The sequence below is a fragment of the Lonchura striata genome, chromosome 5, assembly GCF_046129695.1.
Source record: "Lonchura striata isolate bLonStr1 chromosome 5, bLonStr1.mat, whole genome shotgun sequence".
In the NCBI taxonomy this organism is placed as follows: Eukaryota; Metazoa; Chordata; class Aves; order Passeriformes; family Estrildidae; genus Lonchura; species Lonchura striata.
Genome location: NC_134607.1, coordinates 65,627,383 through 65,648,955, shown reverse-complemented (window position 1 = coordinate 65,648,955; position 21,573 = coordinate 65,627,383). Strand labels below are relative to the sequence as shown.

Below are 21,573 nucleotides of genomic sequence, written 5' to 3'. Positions count from 1 at the left end.
GAGGGGAAAAAAAATCCAGAAATAATTTTTGTCTGAAGAACTCAGCATGTTTTATTTTAAGGCTAAGAAACTGCACTGTGGACTTTATGATGTTTACAGCTCTCAGCAAAAGAAAAATACTTGCCAGGGCTATATCTGGAAGCATCCAGCACCCTGGATGCTGCTTGAAAACACAGGGAAAGGGGGTGCTGAGCCTTGCACACACACTCCTGGTGAGATTTTTGACTTTCAGCAGTGGTGTGATTCCAGTTGTTACTGGAGCTACTCTGTACAGGTGACTGACCCTGAAATTGGTATGGCACCAAAATGCTTGCCTTCAATGCTTGAAAGTCCTTACAATTTCAGGCTTGAGTCTACAATGTCTATTATTCTAGACAGGGATTTTCTTTTGAAAGATAACTTGTGACTGACTATCTTAACAGGATGGGCAACAGGAGTAAATGGCTTAATGATATATTTTCTAGGGCTTAGTTACATCTTTTTTAGGTGGTGTGATATCTAGAGGAAAGCTAGAAAAGAGGGACTGAAGGAAGGCCAACACAATCCATGTAAAGAGAAAATAAACAACCGAATACTTTTTTTCTAGAAGAAAAATATAGAAGATACTTGATGGCAAGTTCAATGATTTGTGAAATGATTTGTTTCTCTGAAGAACTGTGTTAAGAAAGGCCTTACATTTGCAAAACTATTGACAAGTCTAGAGAAGACCATAGAGTAATATTAACTATAAGTATTGTTCCATATTCCTCCTTAGGTTTTGAAAATTGGATGACCCACAGATTTTCATACAGCTATATTACTATTTTTTACATGTACTGATTTGGAAAATCTCCAATTAGGACTTCCAATTTCCATTGGACAGTTGCTCCAAACCTAAGATTTTGGAATATAAAACATATGTATATGCTCTATTTTGTATATTTGATGTGTACTGCATCCAATCTACTTCCTCAGATATGGATTTAGTGTAAGATCAGCTATCAGCAGAGACTGGCTTCAAAGGGACAGGCTGAAAGATGCTGTGCAAGAGGCCACAGACTATTTTAGAAATGTGATCTGTCTCCCTCTGGGTTTCTGGGAAGGAATGAAACACCTGCACCATCTCCTCTGCTGTAACTACTTTTATAGATATGTCTTTTAGGTTACCTCATATCTTCATGTCCTTTGGACACACTTGAACTTAGGGTGGACTGAGAACCACACTGACCACAAACCAAAGGTACAGCAAAAAAACTCTCACTCCTCCACCAGAGGGATATGATGCTTGAAAATATTTTGTCAGCCTTCAGACAACTGTAGCTCTGGGAACTGCTGAACCAAAGGAGGTATCTTACAGAATTTTTTATTTTTGTTTCTAGTCACTTCTGGAACTCATTCAGCTTTTAACATCCACAACAACCTACCATTTACTTGTTTCATTTGATGTACTTTTTGTGTGATTGGAAGAGACAATGAAAAATTATTTCCCTAACAGTTTGTGCTGCCCAAGGTTCTGTAGCTACTATTTTCCCCCCTCAGATGTCTTTTTTTCAGCCTGAAACTTTGTGCTCCAAGTGATCAGACACACATAATTGGTGAAGAATACATTCCTGCTCTGCTATCTGATCCACAGTGGGACAAAACCACTTCTGCTACAAGAGGTGGCTGAGGTTTTGCTCTGCAGAAACTGTTCTCCTGCAGTATGGGTAAGGATTTGCCCTTATATTCCCTATGAATACACAGATGAGTTACACACTCGAATACAAAAGGAAATAAAATGTAATTTTTTAAAATTCTGCACTCATGCATGTCCTATGGGATCTGACCATGCTCCCATTTGATGCCTTCACAAGAGCAGCTACCAGCTCCCTGGAGTAATTCTGATTGAAATGAACATTGGATGAACTCCTGCCCTATTTACAAAAGAGGCAAATGAGGTTCTGGGGGCTTTCTGTCACTGCTGGGGTAGTCTGCAGTACACAAAAGCTCTTATTGCTATTGACACTGGTGCAGTTATTAAAGCTTGTGCTCAGTCTGGAAAAACCCCCACACTGAGTCTGAAAAAACATCCTGCATTGTCAAGACTTGATGCCTTTGGAAACCTGCAGCTGGCCATGAAGAAATACCAGATGCAGGGTCTTAGTCTACATCAGTCTGGGCTTAAGACACCCCCCACTTGTGATAATGAGTCATGTGAACTGGCTTGTCTTATTTGACCCAAAATAATGCGACCACAGAATCACAGAATCATTGAGGTTGGAAAATGTCTCCAAGAGCACAGAGTCCAACCTTTCACTGATCACCATCATGTCAGCCAGACCTTGGCACTGAGTGCCACATCCAGTAATTTCTTTAATATATCCAGGGATGGTGACTCCACCACCTCCCTCCCTTGGGAGTCCATTCCAATGCTTAACAACCTTTTCTGTGAAGAAATTCTTCCTGATGTCCAACATGAACCTCATGTAATGCAGCTTGAAGCCATTTTTTCTCAACCTGTCACAGGGTGCTGGGGAGAAGAGGGCATCCCTCATCTGGCGACAACTTCCTTCCCCTCTGAGCCTCCTCCGGGCTAACCACCCCCAGCTCCTTCAGGAGGAGACTCTTCACCATCTTTCTCTGTAGAGTCCTCACCATCTCTGTTGCCTTTCTCAGGACAGGCTCCAGCACCTCAATGGTGCAATGAGTGGCCCAGAACTGGGCACAGGATGTGTGGTGTGTCCTCACTAGTCCCCAGTACAGAGGTCACTGTCCTGGTCCTGCTGGACGCACCATTGTTGATACAAGCCAGGATTCCATTGGTTTCTCAGCTTCCTGGACACACCTGGGTCATGTTCAGCCACTCTCAACCAGCACCCCCAGGTCCTTTTCTGTTGGGACACTTTCCAGCCACTCTTCCTCCAGTATGTTGTCCTGCAGGGGGTTGTTGTGACCCAGGTGTAGGACCTGTAGTTGGCCTTATTGAACCTCATACCACTGACCTCAGTCCATTGATTCAGTCTGCAGAGTCTTCCTACTCTCCAGCAGATCAGCACTCCTGCCCAGCTGAGTGTCATCTGCAAACTGACTGAGGGTACACTTGATCTCCTCACCCAGGTCATTGATAAAGGTATTAAACAGCTCTGGCCCCAATATTGAGCCTTGGGGAGTCCCACTAGTGACTAGAAGTAATACAAGGATTTATTTTTTAATTTTAAATATCTATTGTTAAAATGACAAATGTTATGAACATGCAGCATGGCAGGAACACGTATTATGATGATGTGAACATATCTCTGCACTTAGAGCTGTAGAAGTGTCATGAAATACAAAGTTCAAAATAAACACTAAGACTTTTGGAAACTTTAGATGCCTTCAGGATATACCACAACTAGAAGAACTGGACAGCTGCCAGACTTTAGATGTATAGTAAATATTTTAAAGAGTGAATCAAACTAATGTAAATTAAGTAAAAATCACATAGTAGATTGACCCTCTAGGGTAAAGTGATCAAGGGAAGACTTGCTTTATTGGCAAACTTACATAAGCAGTGGTTCTCTCACTGGAATTGCAGATAAACAGTTCTCACCTGGTGGGGCTGCTGTGACTCACCTGTATGGAGACGCTGCTGTAGGAACCACCTATGACTCCTGCAATGAGCAGTGGCAAATTCTCCTGGATGGCATACGAGCCATCAGGGCACATGTACTCTGTTTCATCCACTTTAGTCAAAGATGCCCTGACGAACTCCAGAGACTGTTCTAAGGCATATGTATCCCTGGAACATGTGTCCAAGATGTGAACTCCAAGCTTAATTCCCGGCAGCAAGTAGTTGTCTTTGTTGATTTCATCAATAGCAAACAGCATGGCCTCCAAGCGCTGGATGCCTCGGTCTTCATTGATTCTCCCACATTCTTCTATCCCAGTGCCTTTTTCCTTGATTGGGAATAAACCTCCTAAGACCAGGTCTCCTTCTATCTTAATTTCCTTTCTGACAAAGCTGTGGTCACTTAGGGAAAGGAAAACTCCTTTGGAAAATAAAGCTAGCGCAAGGACTTGGAGTCTGGTGAACATCTTCATTGGTCCTGTTTTAGCAGCTCTAAGAAACATAGGTTGGAGCAAAACCACTCTTCAGTCCTTCTGATCCATTGCCAGATATGAAGTGCTGTCCCACAAGCCAGTGAAGAACAAGCCAACAGGTCTTTCCACTGGACCTCTAAAGAAGAGATGGAAAGAATTAGAAAAGGCAAAAGGAGACACAGGGATGTGAGATACCTTAATCACACAACCATCCCTCCTTGAGGCAAACAAAACTTTTCCAAGCAAATTAAGGTAAATACATAAATAAGTAAGAGAGACGTATAAGAAGAGAATAAGAGACATGACAGGAAGGAGTCTCGTGTTTGATGCTTGCTCAGGGCATAAAAATGCTTGCAGCTGGACTTTCTCTCTTTAATGTTAATCACAGTTCAGTGCTCAGGTCAAAGGGAGAACACAGCAGGGATGTGTGTACTTAGGATATGATTTTACTCTCACTAGGGTTAGGACAGTTTGCCAATGACCTGAAAAGGAGAAAAATCAAACCTCAGAGTGAAGATTTATTATATTTATTATTATATTTATTTACAAAATTGTAACAATTTTGTAAATAAATATACATACACAAAATCTTTTTATGCGACACAGATGCATGATTTATCCATAGACTCCTTGTCAATATCTCTTGAAATTTATCAAAGTAGCTGCCTCATCTCCCAATCCTGAGATGAATTGTGTGGCAACAGTTAAGCAGAACACTTTAATAATTTATTTCTGTACTTACCTTTTCCTTAACAGAGTATATACTATTAGAGTTGCATGGTTATTTATAATTTAGAAACACTTAGCACAAAGAAATTGAAATCAGCAACAATTAAGATTTAACACTGAATAATGAATGAGTGTGCTCATTGCAAGGCAATTGTTTATCCTAGCACAATTTCAACATTGCTGTACCAAATTGAGTGAAAGGATAGTTTTTTGTTCATATTTATTCCAACATTGTTCTCTCATAAATCAGTAATGGGTCAGATGCACTGTTAAAGGTCTTGCTCTACTCTCGAAATATTCTGGGCTGCAGAATGTCTCAGCAGAATTTTCCATTCAGAAATGTCAATGGAAAAAAGTCTTCCTCATTCCTAAATGATCTTTAAGTAAGCTAGTTGGTTTATCACCTGTGGATTATTAAAGAGGTCCAGAAAATATATTTTCTGGTAATTCTTAACAGAAGTAATTATGACTGTATTCAGCAGTACTCTCTGTATCAGACTTAATACTCTAATTTACCAAACATTATTCAAGTGTATACAGGGCATATAGAATGGTGGTACTATCCCATTGAAATCATTATCAAACAAAAAGCTGACTTTTGTCATATAAATGACTGTGTGGTTAATAATTAAATTGTGTTGACTTCCATTGTTTTCATCACTAATCCACTGCTTGGATAAAAACAGGACTTGGGAATTTTTTTTAATGCAATATCCATCTTATTTACCTCTGTGGCTTCTGTTGCCACTGTATCTTAGCAAACATTCATACATTTAGCTTTATAGCAGTGGCAAAATATTTGTTTTCACTGTTTTACACTTGGGAGAAAAAGAGACACAGAGAGATGAATTAAGATTCTCAGAAGATTCTAAATTCAGATTTTGATTTGCTTGACACTCACAATTACTATCAAAATTTGGAAAGGTCAACTGTGCCCTGAACCCCCTGGGTCCCACTGAGGCACTGAGCCTGAACAGGTTCTTGTTTGTTCCTAAACAAGTTCTTCCAAGCTTCTTCCTGAGTGATTTAACTAAGGTCATCAGCACAGCCAAGAATCAAACTTTGATCTTTCCCAGTGCTCCTCTGATACCTTAACAATAAATCTCCCTCGTTTCTTATTGCTCCCTCTGGCTTTTATGTGAGTCTTTTAAAAGGTCATATTAAACCAATCTGCTTTCAACAGCTCTTCAACACGACCAGAAACTTGAGTTTTTCCAAGAAAAGACTTTAAAATGGGGCCCTCTATAAGGTTTACTAAAACTACCCTGGGACATACCTGGAGCTACAGTGGATTTACCCTCACAGCAGGGAGGATGTTCTCATTCCTGACTCCTTCATAGGTGCTGGTTTCTGTAAATGGCATCGCCTTTCACCTTGCATCTCCTTTGTGTCTCTCATACATCAGCAAGAAAGGATACAAAGGTACTGAAAATTATTTCAGCATTGTACAAGGACAACTGATTTCCTCAGCAATGAATACAAAGGATTTCTGTGTTCTGTCACTTATGGTTGTTACAATGGTACTGCTGAGGGAAACTGGAATCAGCACAGCAAGAGATCAGTCCCTGCAGAACCCAAGGGGCAATCCAAGTAGGTGAGCACTGGGAATGATCATTTCTCTGATTCTTCTTTGCCACTTTGTGTTGACAGCACTGGTCTGAAGGTATCCAGGGATGTGAAAGGAAGAGGTGGTGGGTTCCCCATTTAGGTTAGAGAACACAGGTGACTCATCCTCACAATCCTGCTCTATCTGGGGACATAGTGCTTGGTAAGGGGTGTCCATGGGTGGGGGCCACACACCTACCCTGATTGTCTTACCCTCCCCAGGGCCTGTGAAGTTCTGAGCTTGTCACAGGGGCTTTGACACTGCAGGGTGACACCATGGATGCAGAGCTCTGCTTCCCAGGAAAAACATCCTACTTTATGTATTCAAATCCTCTCTTTATAAATGAGACAGTAAACAAAAACACAGCTTAGGGTATAAAATATTCTTCACTCCTTCATCAGACTTGGCAGCACTGCTGCCCATGTAGTGGCATTGCAGAGCCCTGCTGAGCACCAAGGATGCTGAGCAGAGGTTCAGAGTCAAGGTGTTCATGCAAAGGATGATTTGTCAGGGAAGGTTTCCCCTTTGGGTTGTGAGAGATGGGTGCCTGCAGGGTTTCTCCTGGGTGGGACTCCTGAAGGAAGCTGTGAGGCAGATCTGGGTGGTCAGTGAGCAGCGTCACTATGGTGATGCTGAACAGACATCTTGGTGGGATGGAGAATATTTTAAAGCAGATCACAGAGATGGGCTTGCAGCTCAGTTCCTCTCCTGTTCTTTGGTGTGCACCTCCCACATGCTTTCTCTGCAGCTTGTGTAACTCAAGACTATATATACAAACATTTCATACCTATTCCAGGCTGATACAGCCCATATTCCTCCTCTTAAACATGGTGAAGATACCACTGATCATATCCTACCTGAAGTGATTTCACTATACTGACTACTCCTATTGGCTTTTGCAGTACTGTCTTCTACTAAAAGCATGTTTCTGGGATATTTCAAAAAGAAGTGTTTGCTGATCAAGTGGAAATTCTTTTATTTTTTGTTTATATTTAAAGTTTTAATGTCAGCTACAGGCAGGGTTGTGTTGTTCTAGGTATTCTGTTAGTACTGCATTCCTGCCCTATAGTCTTTGGATCTCTGGTGGAAATAGGAGTAGAGTCTGGGTGTAGAAGCAATGTAAATATCAACATGAAAAGTAAACAGGCTGAAGAAGAGAAGGATCTGCATCAGAGGGTTTCTGCCAGCATTGCTCTATCTGAACTTTAGCCAGAAGCATCCAGCTTGTGAAACATCATTTGGCACTCCAGAGCTCCTTTGCTTTCTGCCACAAGAAGCCCATAGGGGGAAGTCACATCTGCCCTTGGGGGACACTCAGCATACCCCTTACTGAAAGCAACTCACTTGTGTTCAATAGCAGCTATGCTGCTCTCATTGAAAATCCACTTGCCTCTAGGTCTGAATCATCAGCTTTGGTGGATTATTTCTCTGTGTATGAAAATTTGGTTGCACAAATTTACTATTTCTTGCTGTAAATGTGCTTATTTACTAAGGATGGGCGCATTCTTGTTTCTGTGAAAGCAAGTAAAATGAGAAAGAGGTTTGGGGTTTGGGGCCTGGGGTTTCTGGTTTCTGCATTCAGTATGCCACTGATATAATCTCCAAAACTAAATCTGTCTTCCAGGGCTGAATTCACATGTCAGCTCTGGTGCTCTGTAGGCCTTTTGTCTGTAGCTCATGGAGCAGGTCCACCTGTGCTGTTGGTTCAGAGATGAATTCTTATCAGGCTAAGCATTTTCAGTCTATTTGTCTAGTAAGTGTCAAACTTCAAAGAGAATTGTAGTTGAATCTTTCATTTAGCCAGATGACTTATAAATCAAACATTATTGCTTATACATCAGTGGCAATTTTGTCCATGCCTTCCATCATACCAGCACCCATGCTTGGCAATCCAGCATCCAGCAGCCATGTATTTTCCAATCTTCCAGTTATAAGGATGGAATGGGAAGCCTTACAGAGCTGATGCACTTCAGATTGCCTAGCTATTTTTCAACACCATTAACTAATGAATAGGGCAACCTACAGGACAGGGCTAAAACTCTGGAGAGGTTTCCTCTCCTCTTCACCATGTGCTATATCCTAAATTTCCCCACATTTGTTCCCCTTCACAGTGTTTTACAGGGCTCTTCTGTTTATGCAGCTTCCTGACAAAGGATGCAACAAGAGCTGACGTGGGTGCTGGAGAAGATTATGTTTAGCTTTATTGTGGGTGGCTCCCCCTTGGCAGTTGAGGATTTATACTGCATTATTCAGAACCATAATGTGTTTTTGTGGTGCCTGGAGCCATATGTCAACTCGGTATCTATCACCTGCTGTCCTTTGTAAACTTTCTTTGGAGGAGAACCATGTTCAGTGTAAGGTCACAGAGGAGGTTCCCACCACACCTGTGCTCTTGTCACTTTTACAAATATTGAAGCTAATAGTTTCATCAATAGATCTTTCTCCAAGGTCACCCATCAGAGATGTATCTTTCCCTGAGCCCTTGCTGTGCCCTACTAATTTTATCTTAGGGAAGCAAAATTCTAAAACAATTCAAATTTCAGCTCAAAATTCCAGTGTATTTTTCAAGAGTGACACAAGAAGCTGAATGCCAGGATTTCTTTCTCTCAGAGATCATGGATAACTTGCACAGTAGCATAGATCACCCAACACATTTATCACATTTATATGTGCCCTGGCAGAACTTGACCTTAATACCTGATGAGAACTGTACTGAAATATAATGTCTTATTTAACCAGAAAAAAAAGTGATAGACAAGCTTGACAATTATAATTAGAGATGTCATCATCTCTGGAAGAGAAATATTTGTAAAGTAACCCAAAGCGTATAGTGACAGACTTGTGCCAAGCACACAAATTGCTCACACCCTGATTCTGACTGGTTGAAATCTGGTAGCTTAAATTAGGACATCAAAGAAAACAAATAAACAAACAAAAACCAGGGAAAAGTTGTGAAACACATGGTGAGGTGGAGAAAACAAGTGAATTTCTTCTATGGAAACAGAGAATTTCCTTCATGAAATGTTAATCAGCTCCTGACATGTAAATTTGCTGAAAATTAATCAAAGTGATTTAAATTTCAGTTCTTGGCTGTCACATCTCAATTTTTTTTCCGTGTGAAAAAAGGACAAAAATGGCTTTCCAATTAGGTATTTTTGTGAATTTCATCTTGAAAACCTGTACATGAAAAACATTAATTATTGCAATTACCACCAGCAGTAGCATGAGGCTCCAAACTGTACAAGCTCATGCCATTTTTAGTATATTTTAAAAGAGTCTGAAAAGGTATAAAAATTTAGGGGAAATTTCAGTATAAAGCCATATAAAGCAAGAGATAATACATCCGTGTACAAGTAAATCATCAGTCTTAAAATAAAAGCTTATATTCTGTTCCTTTAGAACAAGAAGAAAAATTCAGAACACTGTGTAACTATTTGTACTGTGTTAGCATCAACATCTGATGCTTTATGTTTTCTACAATGTCAACATACAGCAGATGCCCAACCCTCTCCTCAGAGATCTATGATATCCTGTTTCAGAAAAAAAAAGTATTTAAAATATTAATCATGTGGGAAAACAGATGTCTTTGATGTGTTATTCTTTAAGTTTTCAGATATTAAATAACTCTATAGATAAGAACTAGAGGTATTAATTTAGCCTGGTGGGGAACAAGGAGCCCCTGAAGATAGCCAGACATTAATATGGTGTGGAAATATGAGACTTTGTTATTTGTTAAAATACATGAGAGCATTTGGCATGGAGTTCTTGCAAAGTGAGTTTGGTCTCAGGAGAGGGAGTTACAATGAGCAGACCACCAGAGGCAGAGCTCTGGGTCAGGCCATTACAGGCTCCTAAATCATTAGAGTTCCTCCCTCCTCTGACAATGTGCACTGAGAAGTCCAGCCGTGAGCCTGAGGCTTTGTGCCATCTGGACAATTTGTGGTGTAATGATCTTGATGTAATGCAGGGTTAGACCTTTGAAAGTCCCACCATCTTCCCTTCTGTCTTCTTTGGAATCAGCTGAATCCTACTGCTTTTTGTCCACCTGCTTATTTCTTCCAGGCTTTGGTGACAGCTGAAAGCCCACCAGCAGCGGCTGCAATGAACAGGCAAGTGCTGTGTGCTTATTGATTGTGTGTTAGTTGACTTTAGTCTCAGCCTTCACCTGTGATCCCAGAAAGGCATAGAAAAGGAAGAAATTGGACTATAAAGCCTTTGGGGACAAAGGGGCAGCTGGCTTCTGTGACCTGTGGATGTCACTGCAATTATTCCTCCTGGGTAGTGTGGGAACACCAGCACCAGGCTAAGGTCAGCAATGTCAAATGTTGGGTGAGAGAGGTGATGGCATAAGTGTGGAGCAGCCTTGCTCAGAGTAAACGATGATGTTTTCAGTGTCATGTCCTGGGGATGAAATATTTAGCTAAGAGAAGCTTTAACACTTGTGCTTAATGCAAGTAAGGCTTAACTAAGTGAAGTTAACACCATCCAAAGCATAGCCCCCTGAGGAGTATGTGTGCATTTACTCTTTAGACACGTATTTAACCTTTCCCTCTTAATTGATTCTTAAGCATCTATTTTTTTCTGCCCACACAGAGATCATTGCTGCTTTGTGCTCCTAATCACTTCTCAGCTCTCTGAAGCACCTGCAGGATTTTCCTTGAGGCTGGATCTCCCCGTGAACCTGTTCCAGCTGAGGTGCTCTGCCTGGGCAGTCTTGGCTCACTCCAAAGCAAGCTGCCAGATTTCACTCTTGCTACAGTGCCAAGGTGTTTGCCCCACATTTTGGCAATACAGAAAACATTGCTGGGCCTCTGAGTATGTGGAGGGCAGAGAGTCCTTTGCTGCTATTTCTTCTGTTGAGGCTTTGGCTGGCAGTACAGGCAGCCCAGGGTCACTCCAGACCCACAGAGCAGCAGTGTGCGCCCTTTTTCCTCTCTGGCTGCAGTGTGGTGACTTCTGCTGCCACCCAGCCTGATCTGATGTTACTCAGTCCTGGCTTGGACCCCCAGGCAGAGGCACTCAAACCCAGTTTGGTGCTCTCCTATCACTGCTCACGATGGGAGAAACTGGAATACTGGAGGTGATGGCAGGCAGTGGACAAAGTCCTCTCTGTGGCTCCTTCTCCCTGCCCCAATTTAGTGATGAGTCAAACAAAAACCTTCCCAGGCTGATGCTCCTATCCCTGTGTCGTCTGATCTGTATCTCCCAGTTTGCCACAGCAGTACCAAACACTCAGCTGGAAATTTTCCAAGTTAAGATGGTTTTTCCCATTTGATTGAGGCAATATTTCTTCCTCTGACATATTCACTGCAAGCACTTAGAGCAGGAGCTGTCTTGCCCGTCCCTGTGCAGGGCTGAACTCTTGTCTCATCACCACTGACCAACTATTCAGTGATGGAAGTCCATCTGCTTAACTTACTATCATATGGCAACATTTTAGGAACTTCTGACCTCCTCCAGCAGAATCTCCTGCCTATTCTGGTTAAGACACCAGGTGTCTCTGGGACCCCCAAGGGCACGAAAACATTTTAAATGAAAATATATGCTCCTGCTTTGGGTTTGCCAAGCATCTACAGTATGAGGTCAAGGTAGGTGCCTGATTCCCCTGACAGGGTTTCACCTTTGTTTTGTTGTGCTCCTGGTAATAACAAAAAGCAATAAAAAGGGATCAAAACATGGAAATAATATTCAGGTTTTAAAGAAAGACGTATTTAGTAGTCGATTGTAGCTTTTTGATGTTTAGTTGTTTTCTTTCTTTCTTTCTTTCTTTCTTTCTTTTTTTTTTTTTTTAACATAAAAGGATTAAAAATTTAGCAACAGTACCCTCTATTGAAATGATCCTTCCCTCCTCCACCCCCCCTACAGCCTCCCCCCCCATAGCCCAGACTGGTAACTCTTCCATCACATGAATGTTACCTCCAGGCAACAGCATTCAGCAGAGTGTGAAATCACAATTAACGGAGCAAGTGTTTTGTAAGTGAGGAGAGACGGCCACAAATTACATCCTGCTATTAGCTGACTTTAGATCAACATTGTTGAACGGCTTCATGATTACTGGGCTGTGGCGTGTATTCAAAAAACATTAATAAAACATAATTGATTGTGAATTGTGCTTACTACCTTTATAGTTCTAATCACAAAAGTCTTAGAAATTTGCTGGAAACAAAAGCTACCCTCAGCTATTTGTGGGAACTGGATTGTACTAAAAATTTTACAGAATTTGTTTTGCAGCTGCTGTAAATCAGTAAACTACTGAAGCTTATGCGGTTTGCTGCCTGATAGATCCTCTTTGCCTTTCTCTTTTCCAATCAGCAAAGTGAGGCACAAAACTGCCTCACCTCCACCAGAAAGTACCACTGGAACTTTCCACAAACAATAGCTCAGTCTCAGACCTGCCATGCACAAAACTTGTCCTTATGTCACCAACACAGAGTAGGAGATGGTGTCCACTATTTACTGAAAAACAGTCAAATACAGAGCTATACTTTGGAAATACATGCATTTATGTCTCTCTTTTGGGCCCCAGATTATTTTCAAAGCTTAAATCAGGTGTTCTTACAGGAGCCTGGCATGTTAATTCTGATTCATGACTCTGTCTGGACTCATGGAGAGACAAGATATGTCACAAAAGTTTATGGCTGCATGATCAAACTTGGATGCCCTGCTATGAATTTATGGACTTTAAAAAGGCTATTCACAATCAGTCAAATGTGCGACTTCAAAAGAATTTGAGGTCCAGCCAGTGACACAAATGGACTTCTCTTCTTCATTAGTTAGTGCTTCAGGTACCTAAATTTCACTCTCAGGCTGAGAATTCCCAAATACTTTGGACCCTGCCTGCACTTGCTGATTAAGGTGATGCTTAACTCCACTTCTAAACCAAATTTAGTTGGAGGAAGATGGACCTCTGCCAAAGTCCTCTGTCTCCAGGGAGCCAGGCTCAGAGATACGAGCAGGATCTTGCCCTAGCTGTAACTATTTAAAGTTTCCTTACCCAACAGAGAGGTGGCAGAAAGTGCGGAATAACCTCACAGGTTCTAAATCTCTCTTGCTGTGACCACTAAAAATGCTAGTGCTAAGAGTGTTGAAAAAATCTTAGAAGTGTGTTGAAAAATCTTAGAAGTGGATCTAAAATTAGGTAATATAATGCCTGCATTATTTACTGACTTTTTGCAGCCTGTGCCCTGGTAAATGAACTTGTATAAACAGTGGGGGTAGATTGTTTAAAAGCATTTCCTGTTAGAGAGCTAGCAGCAAGAGTTACTTTTAATGAAAATAAACCAGAGAAAGCAAATTTTTCCTGTTTCTGCAAAGATTTATCTCATGAAAGCAGCAACAAACATGCCTTGTCCTGAGCAAGGGAGTGACTTCTAGTGCTAGGAAATGAAATGTCAGTCAGTTCTCACTCAGGCTCATTTCAGTTTAGTACTCACCTCTTTGCAGGTGCATCCTGGAACAAACAATTCCAACCTGCACCAGGCTTCTCCTCTTTCCATGCCACCTGTCCCTCCCTCAGATCTGATGCAAACTGCTTGCTTGGCTCATTTCTTGCAGCTCCACAGCAGTGTATGTACATGCAGACATATATTTTTATGACAAGAGCCAGAGCCTCACACCCCCAACACATACACTGCATTCTCTCACTCTAAATGGCCATTGCTATGGCAACAGCAGCTTAACTCAAAATTTAGAGAGGCATTTAGCACAAATTATGAAAGAAGAGATGAGACACTGGGTAAAGCCATGCATGTTTTGATGGCTCACTGTGGCTCCATTCACTGATTGCTTTGGGACGCCCTGGGGACGCTGCCACTTGTAGTCTGTCACCTTCTGCCCAGAACTGTGCAGGAAACAGCTTTCTCTAGCACTGGCTTTGTCTTTTTTCTTTTCTGTGCTGACAGTAAATGGACTTTCAGCCATTTGGTTTGCCACAGAACTGAATTTGCAGTCCACCCATCTTGGTCCTCAATCCCTCTGCTGGAATAATTCATGGCCTGGTAGTGTGATGGGGGAATTCCTTGCTAATGAAGGGAAGGAAAGACACAGGCCCTGTTTAGAGTATCTGGAACAGTGCTAGTGTTTGTGGGAATCCAGGGCTTCCCTCTGGCTGCCCTGGCAGGTCTGGGATCCTGGCAGGGGGTCAGGAACCCCCCTGGACAGAGCCCCCAGAGAACTGTCTGTGATCTCTGTCTATGGAAAAGAGTTTTCAATCTTACAGGATCAATTACAAGTGCTGAGTGTTTGCTATAAGTAATAATTAAGTGTGGCATGGGTGCAAAAGTAAAATTTTAGGATTCTAGATTAGAGGTCCGAAGGGGACAAGATGGAGGAAATTGGGTGTGTCTTGTCCTTTTTCTCCTTCTTCATGCCCTCCATGTTTCACTGTAGTGTTGGCATTTTTCTGTTGGTTTAGGCTGGGGACACACTGTTCAACACAGGTGACAGATATTGGCACGTTCTTGTAAATCCAGCCCAGGGAGTTTCTGGTATTTAATGTTTGTCACATCCCACTGAGGGCAGAGCCCCACACGCTGCCCTGCAGGACAGAGCTGGGCAGGGCAGCAGAACGTGTGAGAGATAAACAGAATAAACAACCTTGAAACCAGCACAGATGAATTATGATTTCTTCTTTGGCAGTGGGGCAGAAAGACAGAGACTTTCTACAATCTCAGAATCATCAATATCTCAGATTCCGACAAGTGTTCTGCATCAGCACATCTGGCGGCAGGTGAAGGCCCAGCTGAGCTGCTGGATGAAGCACAGTGCATGTCTGGGACACTTCCCCTTCCAAGGAGCTGCTCTGTGGTGCCAAATCTCTGACATAACAACAAAGAAGAGGAAGGACAAACATGAATAACCTCAAAAATTCCTAGGGATTTCATGTTTTTCTAAACCTGTGCAAACTTTGTCCTATGTTCTTATATAAGGTCACATCTCATATAAACCAAGATGAAAGGTCTACAAGGAGAGGGACTTTTTAGAAGGGCATGATTGGAAGTAGATTTACATTAGATATAGAGAAGAAATTATTTCCTGTGAGAGTGAAGAGGTACTTTGGACAGGTTGACCACAGAAACTGTGCACTCCCCATTGCTAGAAGTGTTCAGTTGGCTGGGGCTTGCTAGGGGGGTGAAAATTAAATGGTCTTTAAGATTCCTTCCAACGCAAACAATTCTATGGTTAGTCTATGGTGATGATCCTTTGCTTTGGACGAAGCATGAAATTGGCAAAAAATATTCAGAGAAATGTTCATATCTGATTTTAGCCATCTAAAGTGAAGTTCCTTCTTTGGAACCTAAAGCTAAGCAGGATGAGCCCAGGTGTTAACTGTGCTCCTTTCATCCCTCACTAGAGGCAGACAGAGTTTTGTCCAAGGAAGAGTTAAAACTGCTTCACATGGATGTTTGTATAGAGGCTTATAATTTCTTAGAAGGTACAGTCCACAGTAAGGATGTACTCCTGCCTCACTCCAGGAGGAGTTAGATCTGATTTATTTTGGGAGGATCAGGACTGGATATTCTTTCTGTGTGGCCTCTGTGCTTATAATAACAAGCTCTCTTGTTATTACAATTCTCATTGCAATCTAAGATTAATACTTGTATCCCAAATTTCACCGAGGCCAGCATGAATGAATAATAATCCTATTAAAGAATTCAAGAACTAGCCAAGAGTCACTAGTTGTATTTATTAACAAAACTGAACCAGAGGTGAGGATTTCATTGCTTTGCTTGCACTTTCTGGCTTTGACCGGGGAGAAACTTCATGATTGCCAACATTTCTACTGACCACAGGAAGGCAGAGCCATCCTCATGGCAGCAGGTATGCAATAAAAGCCATTCTGTGATAACTGCCTCAAATTCTCCTGTCAGGCAGTGATTGAAAAATGAGAGCTGAGAAACCACAAGACCAGGTGCATGAGGAAAAAAAGTAGGTTAGGAATTGTACATGCCAGATTGTGAATCAGGCTGCACTCCCCTCAAGGGCATATTCTTCCAGTTCCACAGCTTGTTCCATGGAGAGGAAGATGATGGAGAAGAACCATCTCTGGAGATGGTCTGTTTTTCCCAGGGCTGTGGTGTTACACCACATGCCAGTGTCATGCTTCTGGGAGGCAAAGGGCCCTACATCCCATGTGATGAACTGCAGAGGGATCTTTGAGCAAGGAGAGAAAATCAGGAAGCAAACAGCAGCCCTGGATGCGGCTCTGCTGCAGCAGTAGCTGAACAGCAGCTCAGGGTGTGCTGAGAGTGGGAACCAGCTCTGGGAGTCTCACTAAATGTGCCTGAGTAGTAGGAATTTACAGAAGAATAACAAGCATGGAAATGTGAAGGAAATTGAGGGGAAATTTTGAAATTCATATTCTAGGGCAGATATCTTTGACAAAATTCTAGACCTTTAAGCTATATGACAGCTTGCAGGGAGAAAGAACTGCAGTTTCCTAAGTTTTAAATGGAATGACCTTATGTGCTTTTTAGACTATCACACTCAGTTTGGCACTAAGCAGTGAAAAAATTTCCCTTCATGGCTCAGATCCAGGTATCTTTTTCTCAGGAAAGCAAAATCAGCAAGGCCAGCATCTTCTGTCTTTCTTATTCCACCCAGGAATGAAAAATATACATGGAAAACAGGGCAGGCCTGTGAAAACAGGTGACAAGATTTAAAATGGGAACTCCTATGGCATCTCTCCAATATAAAATCAAGACAACACTTGAATAACAGCCTACTTTTATCACAGGCTGCATGTTTTTGGTACATCCTAGTAGGTTGTAGAAGTGACATCCACATGTGCAAAAAGAAGGTGTTGAAGATGGCCAACACCCCAGACCAGAGGAATTCTCACTGGTTTGGATATGCTACTCACTGCTTTGACTGTGCCCTACCTGTAACTTCCCTGTCTAAAACAAGTCTGCAAGGCGTGGAATCAGGGTTTACTGAATTCAGAGCCAAGCTTTCACTGATGTCAGTCAAACACAGGCTATCCCCAGGTGACACTTGTGTTCTAGTTTGAGTCTATCCTTTCTGACATAGAATAAGACTAGGGCATTTTAATTTTTTCAAGACAAATACATTCTCTGGCAGTTTCCAGCTGATGTAAGATAGGTTACAATAGTAATACAGCCTCTCTATGGAATGCCTCTTTGCCTGTGGTTTGCTATGTGGCTAACTCACTCTTCAGCCTTTCTTTATCAAGGGATTTTAATCACATTTTTCATTCCTTTATTCAGTCACCTTCCTTTCCTCAAAAATGAAACCTGTAACAAATTAATATCTTCAAAGTCTGTATTTTGTATGATTTTGTTGACAGTGGCTATCATTCAAATTTGATTGGAATTGACAGTTAATGTAACTGCATAAGCCCTATTTCCTTAGGAAAACAGCCTTCAAAAGACCAGGGCATGCTACAAGAACTCCTCTATCCTTGCAGGATCCCAGGCTTTAACTTTTTAACCTCCCCTATTGTTATGTAAACCAATAGCACAGCTTTATTCCTGGAATTAGTTAATTATAGAACATGATTCATCAAATATATTTTAGACATTGAAATAGGATGAAATAAATTGCACACTACTATATCTATTTTTCTCCACAGGCAATGAGCAGGGTCTGTAGACCTGGACAAAGGAATTTCCTGGGTGGAGTGGACTCTTCAGATTCTCATTTAATCAGTGAGGTCAACATGGCCAAAAATTGTTGCCATGCAAATAATTTCACAGTATCACAGAATCAGTCAGTCTAGAAGGGACCAGTGGGTCACCTGTCTAAACTCCCTGCTCAAGTAGGGTCACCCCAGAGCACAGGATTGTGTCCAGATAGTTCTTGACTATCTCCAGTGAGGGAGACTCCACAGCCTCTCTGGGCAGCCTGTTCCAGTGCTTGGTCACTGCCCAGGACAGAAATTCTCCCTCGTGTTCAGCTGGAACTTCCTGGGCATCAGTTTCTGCCCTTTGCCTCTTGTCCTACTGCAAGGCTGAACAGGCTTAACTCCTGTAGCCTGTCCTTGTAAGAGAGATGCTTCTGTCCCATCTTTGTAGCCTCTGCTGGACCCTCTCACTTGTACTGAGGAGCCCAAAACTGGGCACAGTATCCAGATGTGGCCTCACTAGGGGTGAGTAGAGGGGCAGACCAACTCCCTTGACTTGCTGGCAATGCTTTTCCTAGTGCATCCCAGGATATCATTGTCCTTCTTGACTCCTGGGGCACATTGTAGCTCATGGGCAGCTTGCTGTGCCCCAGAAGCCCCAGGTCCTTTCTATTTTAGGCTGATTCACACCCTGCACTCTATTGACTATATTGATAAAATCCACATATAGTCACTCCAGTCACATGAGACATCAGCAACAAAGATATCTACATAAGAGGGAGTCCCCTTCATTCTCAGATTTTCAGTGTAGCAGAGGTTTGGTCCTTCTGTCACATTATTTAGATGTTATCAGGCCTTGGTAGTATCAGACCTTGTGCCTCAGCACTAAAAGCTCTCCTCTGTGAGAAGGAGCAATACCATATGAAATAGGGAGAACTCACATTTTGCAAATCCATTTTTTTCTGTGGGCAGTGTTTCAGTTTCATTCTGGGATCAATGATTTTCTGGCTTTGAGCTGTTTTCTTCATCAAGCCCAGAGGATAAGCTTTTTTTGCACTGCATCTTTCTCTCTTCTAAGGCTAATGCTAGTTTATTCTCCCTCAAATCTTATGTAAAGCTTTTACAGGAGAATACATCTGTGATATGCTCTTCAGCTGTTTTTTGGAAAAAAATATGAATAAACCAGAATAAACTGGAAGATTGTCAGTGTATTTTGCAGATTATCTGTGTTCCAACTCTACTCATAGGAAAATGCAAAGTCGATTAAAACCCACCAAGTGTAATAAATATGTTTTTTGATTCTGTCAGCATGGCTAAAGATAAAAGCTAATGGCAAATCTATAATACAGTCATACAGATCAAATGATCTATCAATCCATAAGCTTGCATTCCGGACAGATAAATGCTCTTATTATCTTCACAGCATGCCCCAGTTAGTCCAGCAAGAACTTGGTGAGTTAACTTGGCACTCTGCAGTCAGGGTGTTGGCATGCAGGAGGTTTGTTTGTTACAATAGCACTTTAAATGCTGAAAGCTCTATTTCTTCAGTCTGTGAGCTGTTCCTTTCATTGATTCCTGCTCAGCTCAGCCCTTCAGCAGATTTCAGGTGTATCCTGCTCCTTATTCCCATCCTTCCTTGATGAGAAGGAGCAAAGTAGACCTCCTTGTGTTCCTCTTCCAAGCCTTCTCTCTCTTCATGCCAGCAGCTTCTTTTCTCCCAAGTTATTGGTGCACTTAACCTCAAGTAGAAAACACTCTACGTTTCCACTCACCTAGGGCTTGAGACAACCATATGATGGGAAATATTGGACAAATTTAAGAAGAGGAATCACAGTCAGAGAAAACTTGTCCATTTTTCAAGATAAATTCAATAATTTGTGCCAGTTATTGACATGAGGCTTTGTGTGGTCCACTGGTTCAGTGAGTCAGGGGTATTATAGACTTGAACTACAAGTTCTCTTGTATGAACAGACTTTTTTGAGCTAGAACTGTAATCACAAGGAATAAAACACTGTCTAATGCAATGGCCATATCAAGTACCAGTGAAAGAGGCTCCATTTGTGTCAATCATAGTTATCTGTTGATGGATCTGTCCTATTGTTAATGTTAAAGCCATTTTCGTTCTCTTGTTCCAGCAATTCAGAATTATTCATTCATCCTGAATGGATATTTTGTGCTTAAACTGAATCCTAGAAGCTTATTTAGAACCACTTAAGATCTTAAATTAAATATGAGTGTAATGTGGGGAGGCATAAAAATGAAAGATCCATAATTTTTCAAGTGTAAAATTTAATTCCTCCCTCCTTTCCTCTCTGATTTTATGCATCTAGTACAAAGTATATGGAATTTGAGTAGGTGTACCAAGAAATTCAGAGCATTTTGATAGATATCTGCATGTGAGAGATACACGACTATTGTAGGACCACAGAAATATATCAACTGATTAGTTTGTTTTCTCATAGAAGTTGCAGATTTTCTCCATTTACATTTAAAGGCCAACAGACCTGATGTATGAATTTTTTCCTATTTTATCTATTGCATCTCAGGACCCACAGGGAAGAAATTAAAAACTCATCATCTGGCCAGCATGGAGGCTCAGAGCTTTGATGGTTTCAGCTGTTAAGCCTGCTGTTCCACAGAAGCCATTTCTGGCTCTCAGCTCTGCTGCCCAAACCGATGTGCTGATGTTTGGTTGGAAGTGATACAGCTCCAGACAGAGTTAGCAATTTACAAAATTTCCATCAGGCTAAGCATAGCAGTGAGCATATATGTGCATGCATGCATGTGGGCTTTGTTGCTGTTTTCAGCATTCAGGAAACAATTACAGGAGAGCATTAGCTGTGCTTCAGTGCAGGCTGTGAGTCTAAAGTAATGACATGATCCTCGCTCAGGGACTGAGAGTGTCCCAGATGGATCAGCGAGGCAACAGGGAAGAAAAACTGCAACAAAACTAATTTTATCCAGTTTACTTCTCTGTTTTGAACACCCAGCCCTTACGCTAAGAAATATATTTTTTCAGAGTTATGAACAGCTCTTTCCTTTTCAGCAGCTGAACCAATAAACAAGATTTTGTATTTTTCCAAAATTACAACTCCCTTTATTACAGGGTATAATGCCATCCCTGTATTTAGCAATGAGAAGCTGTGGAGAAAGCAAAGTATGGTGTGAATCAATGGCAGAAGCAAAGATCACTTCTTTCCCAGTGTCAGCATAAAACTCTTAGGGATCATGAATTCTTAAGAACAATGCAGAGAACAAGAAGCTGCAGGAAATGGGATATTACCTTCATTGCAGCCCAGTCCACACACAAGAAGAAATAGTTCCTGTTATAAGACTGATATAGCTGATAAAAGTAAATACCATATAGGTTACCATAGCACTTTCTCAGGTCTTCATCATCCAAAGCTAATTTGTTTTCCTCAAAAACATTCACTGAATACCCATTTCTCTTTACCTATGCTGCCTCACTTAAACTAGATGGCTATGGCCAGAGTGCTAGTGCTTTACAAAGATATTTGTCCATAAAAATAATTAATTTATATGGGGAAATGCATAGCCAGCAGCAGAAACAAGAGAAAAGAGCTCCATGATAATAGGCCAGAACGATTTAAAGCGCCCT

At 41.6% G+C, this 21,573-nt stretch overlaps 1 protein-coding gene across 4 annotated transcripts in view; it reads right to left on the bottom strand.

Annotated features, from left to right (window-relative positions):
* Window positions 1-21,573, bottom strand: part of GRM3 (glutamate metabotropic receptor 3) — a 103,326-nt gene that overhangs the window by 41,079 nt on the left and 40,674 nt on the right. For 3 of the 4 annotated variants that reach the window (XM_021531030.3, XM_021531034.3, XM_031506931.2), the window contains one exon: window positions 3,571-4,174. In XM_021531030.3, coding sequence (XP_021386705.1) covers window positions 3,571-4,068 — 498 coding nt within the window. In that variant the 5' untranslated portion in view covers window positions 4,069-4,174. Of the gene's footprint in view, window positions 1-3,570; window positions 4,175-13,806; window positions 14,187-21,573 lie in introns of those variants that run through there. The other variant, XM_021531033.3, reaches the window with a different exon arrangement.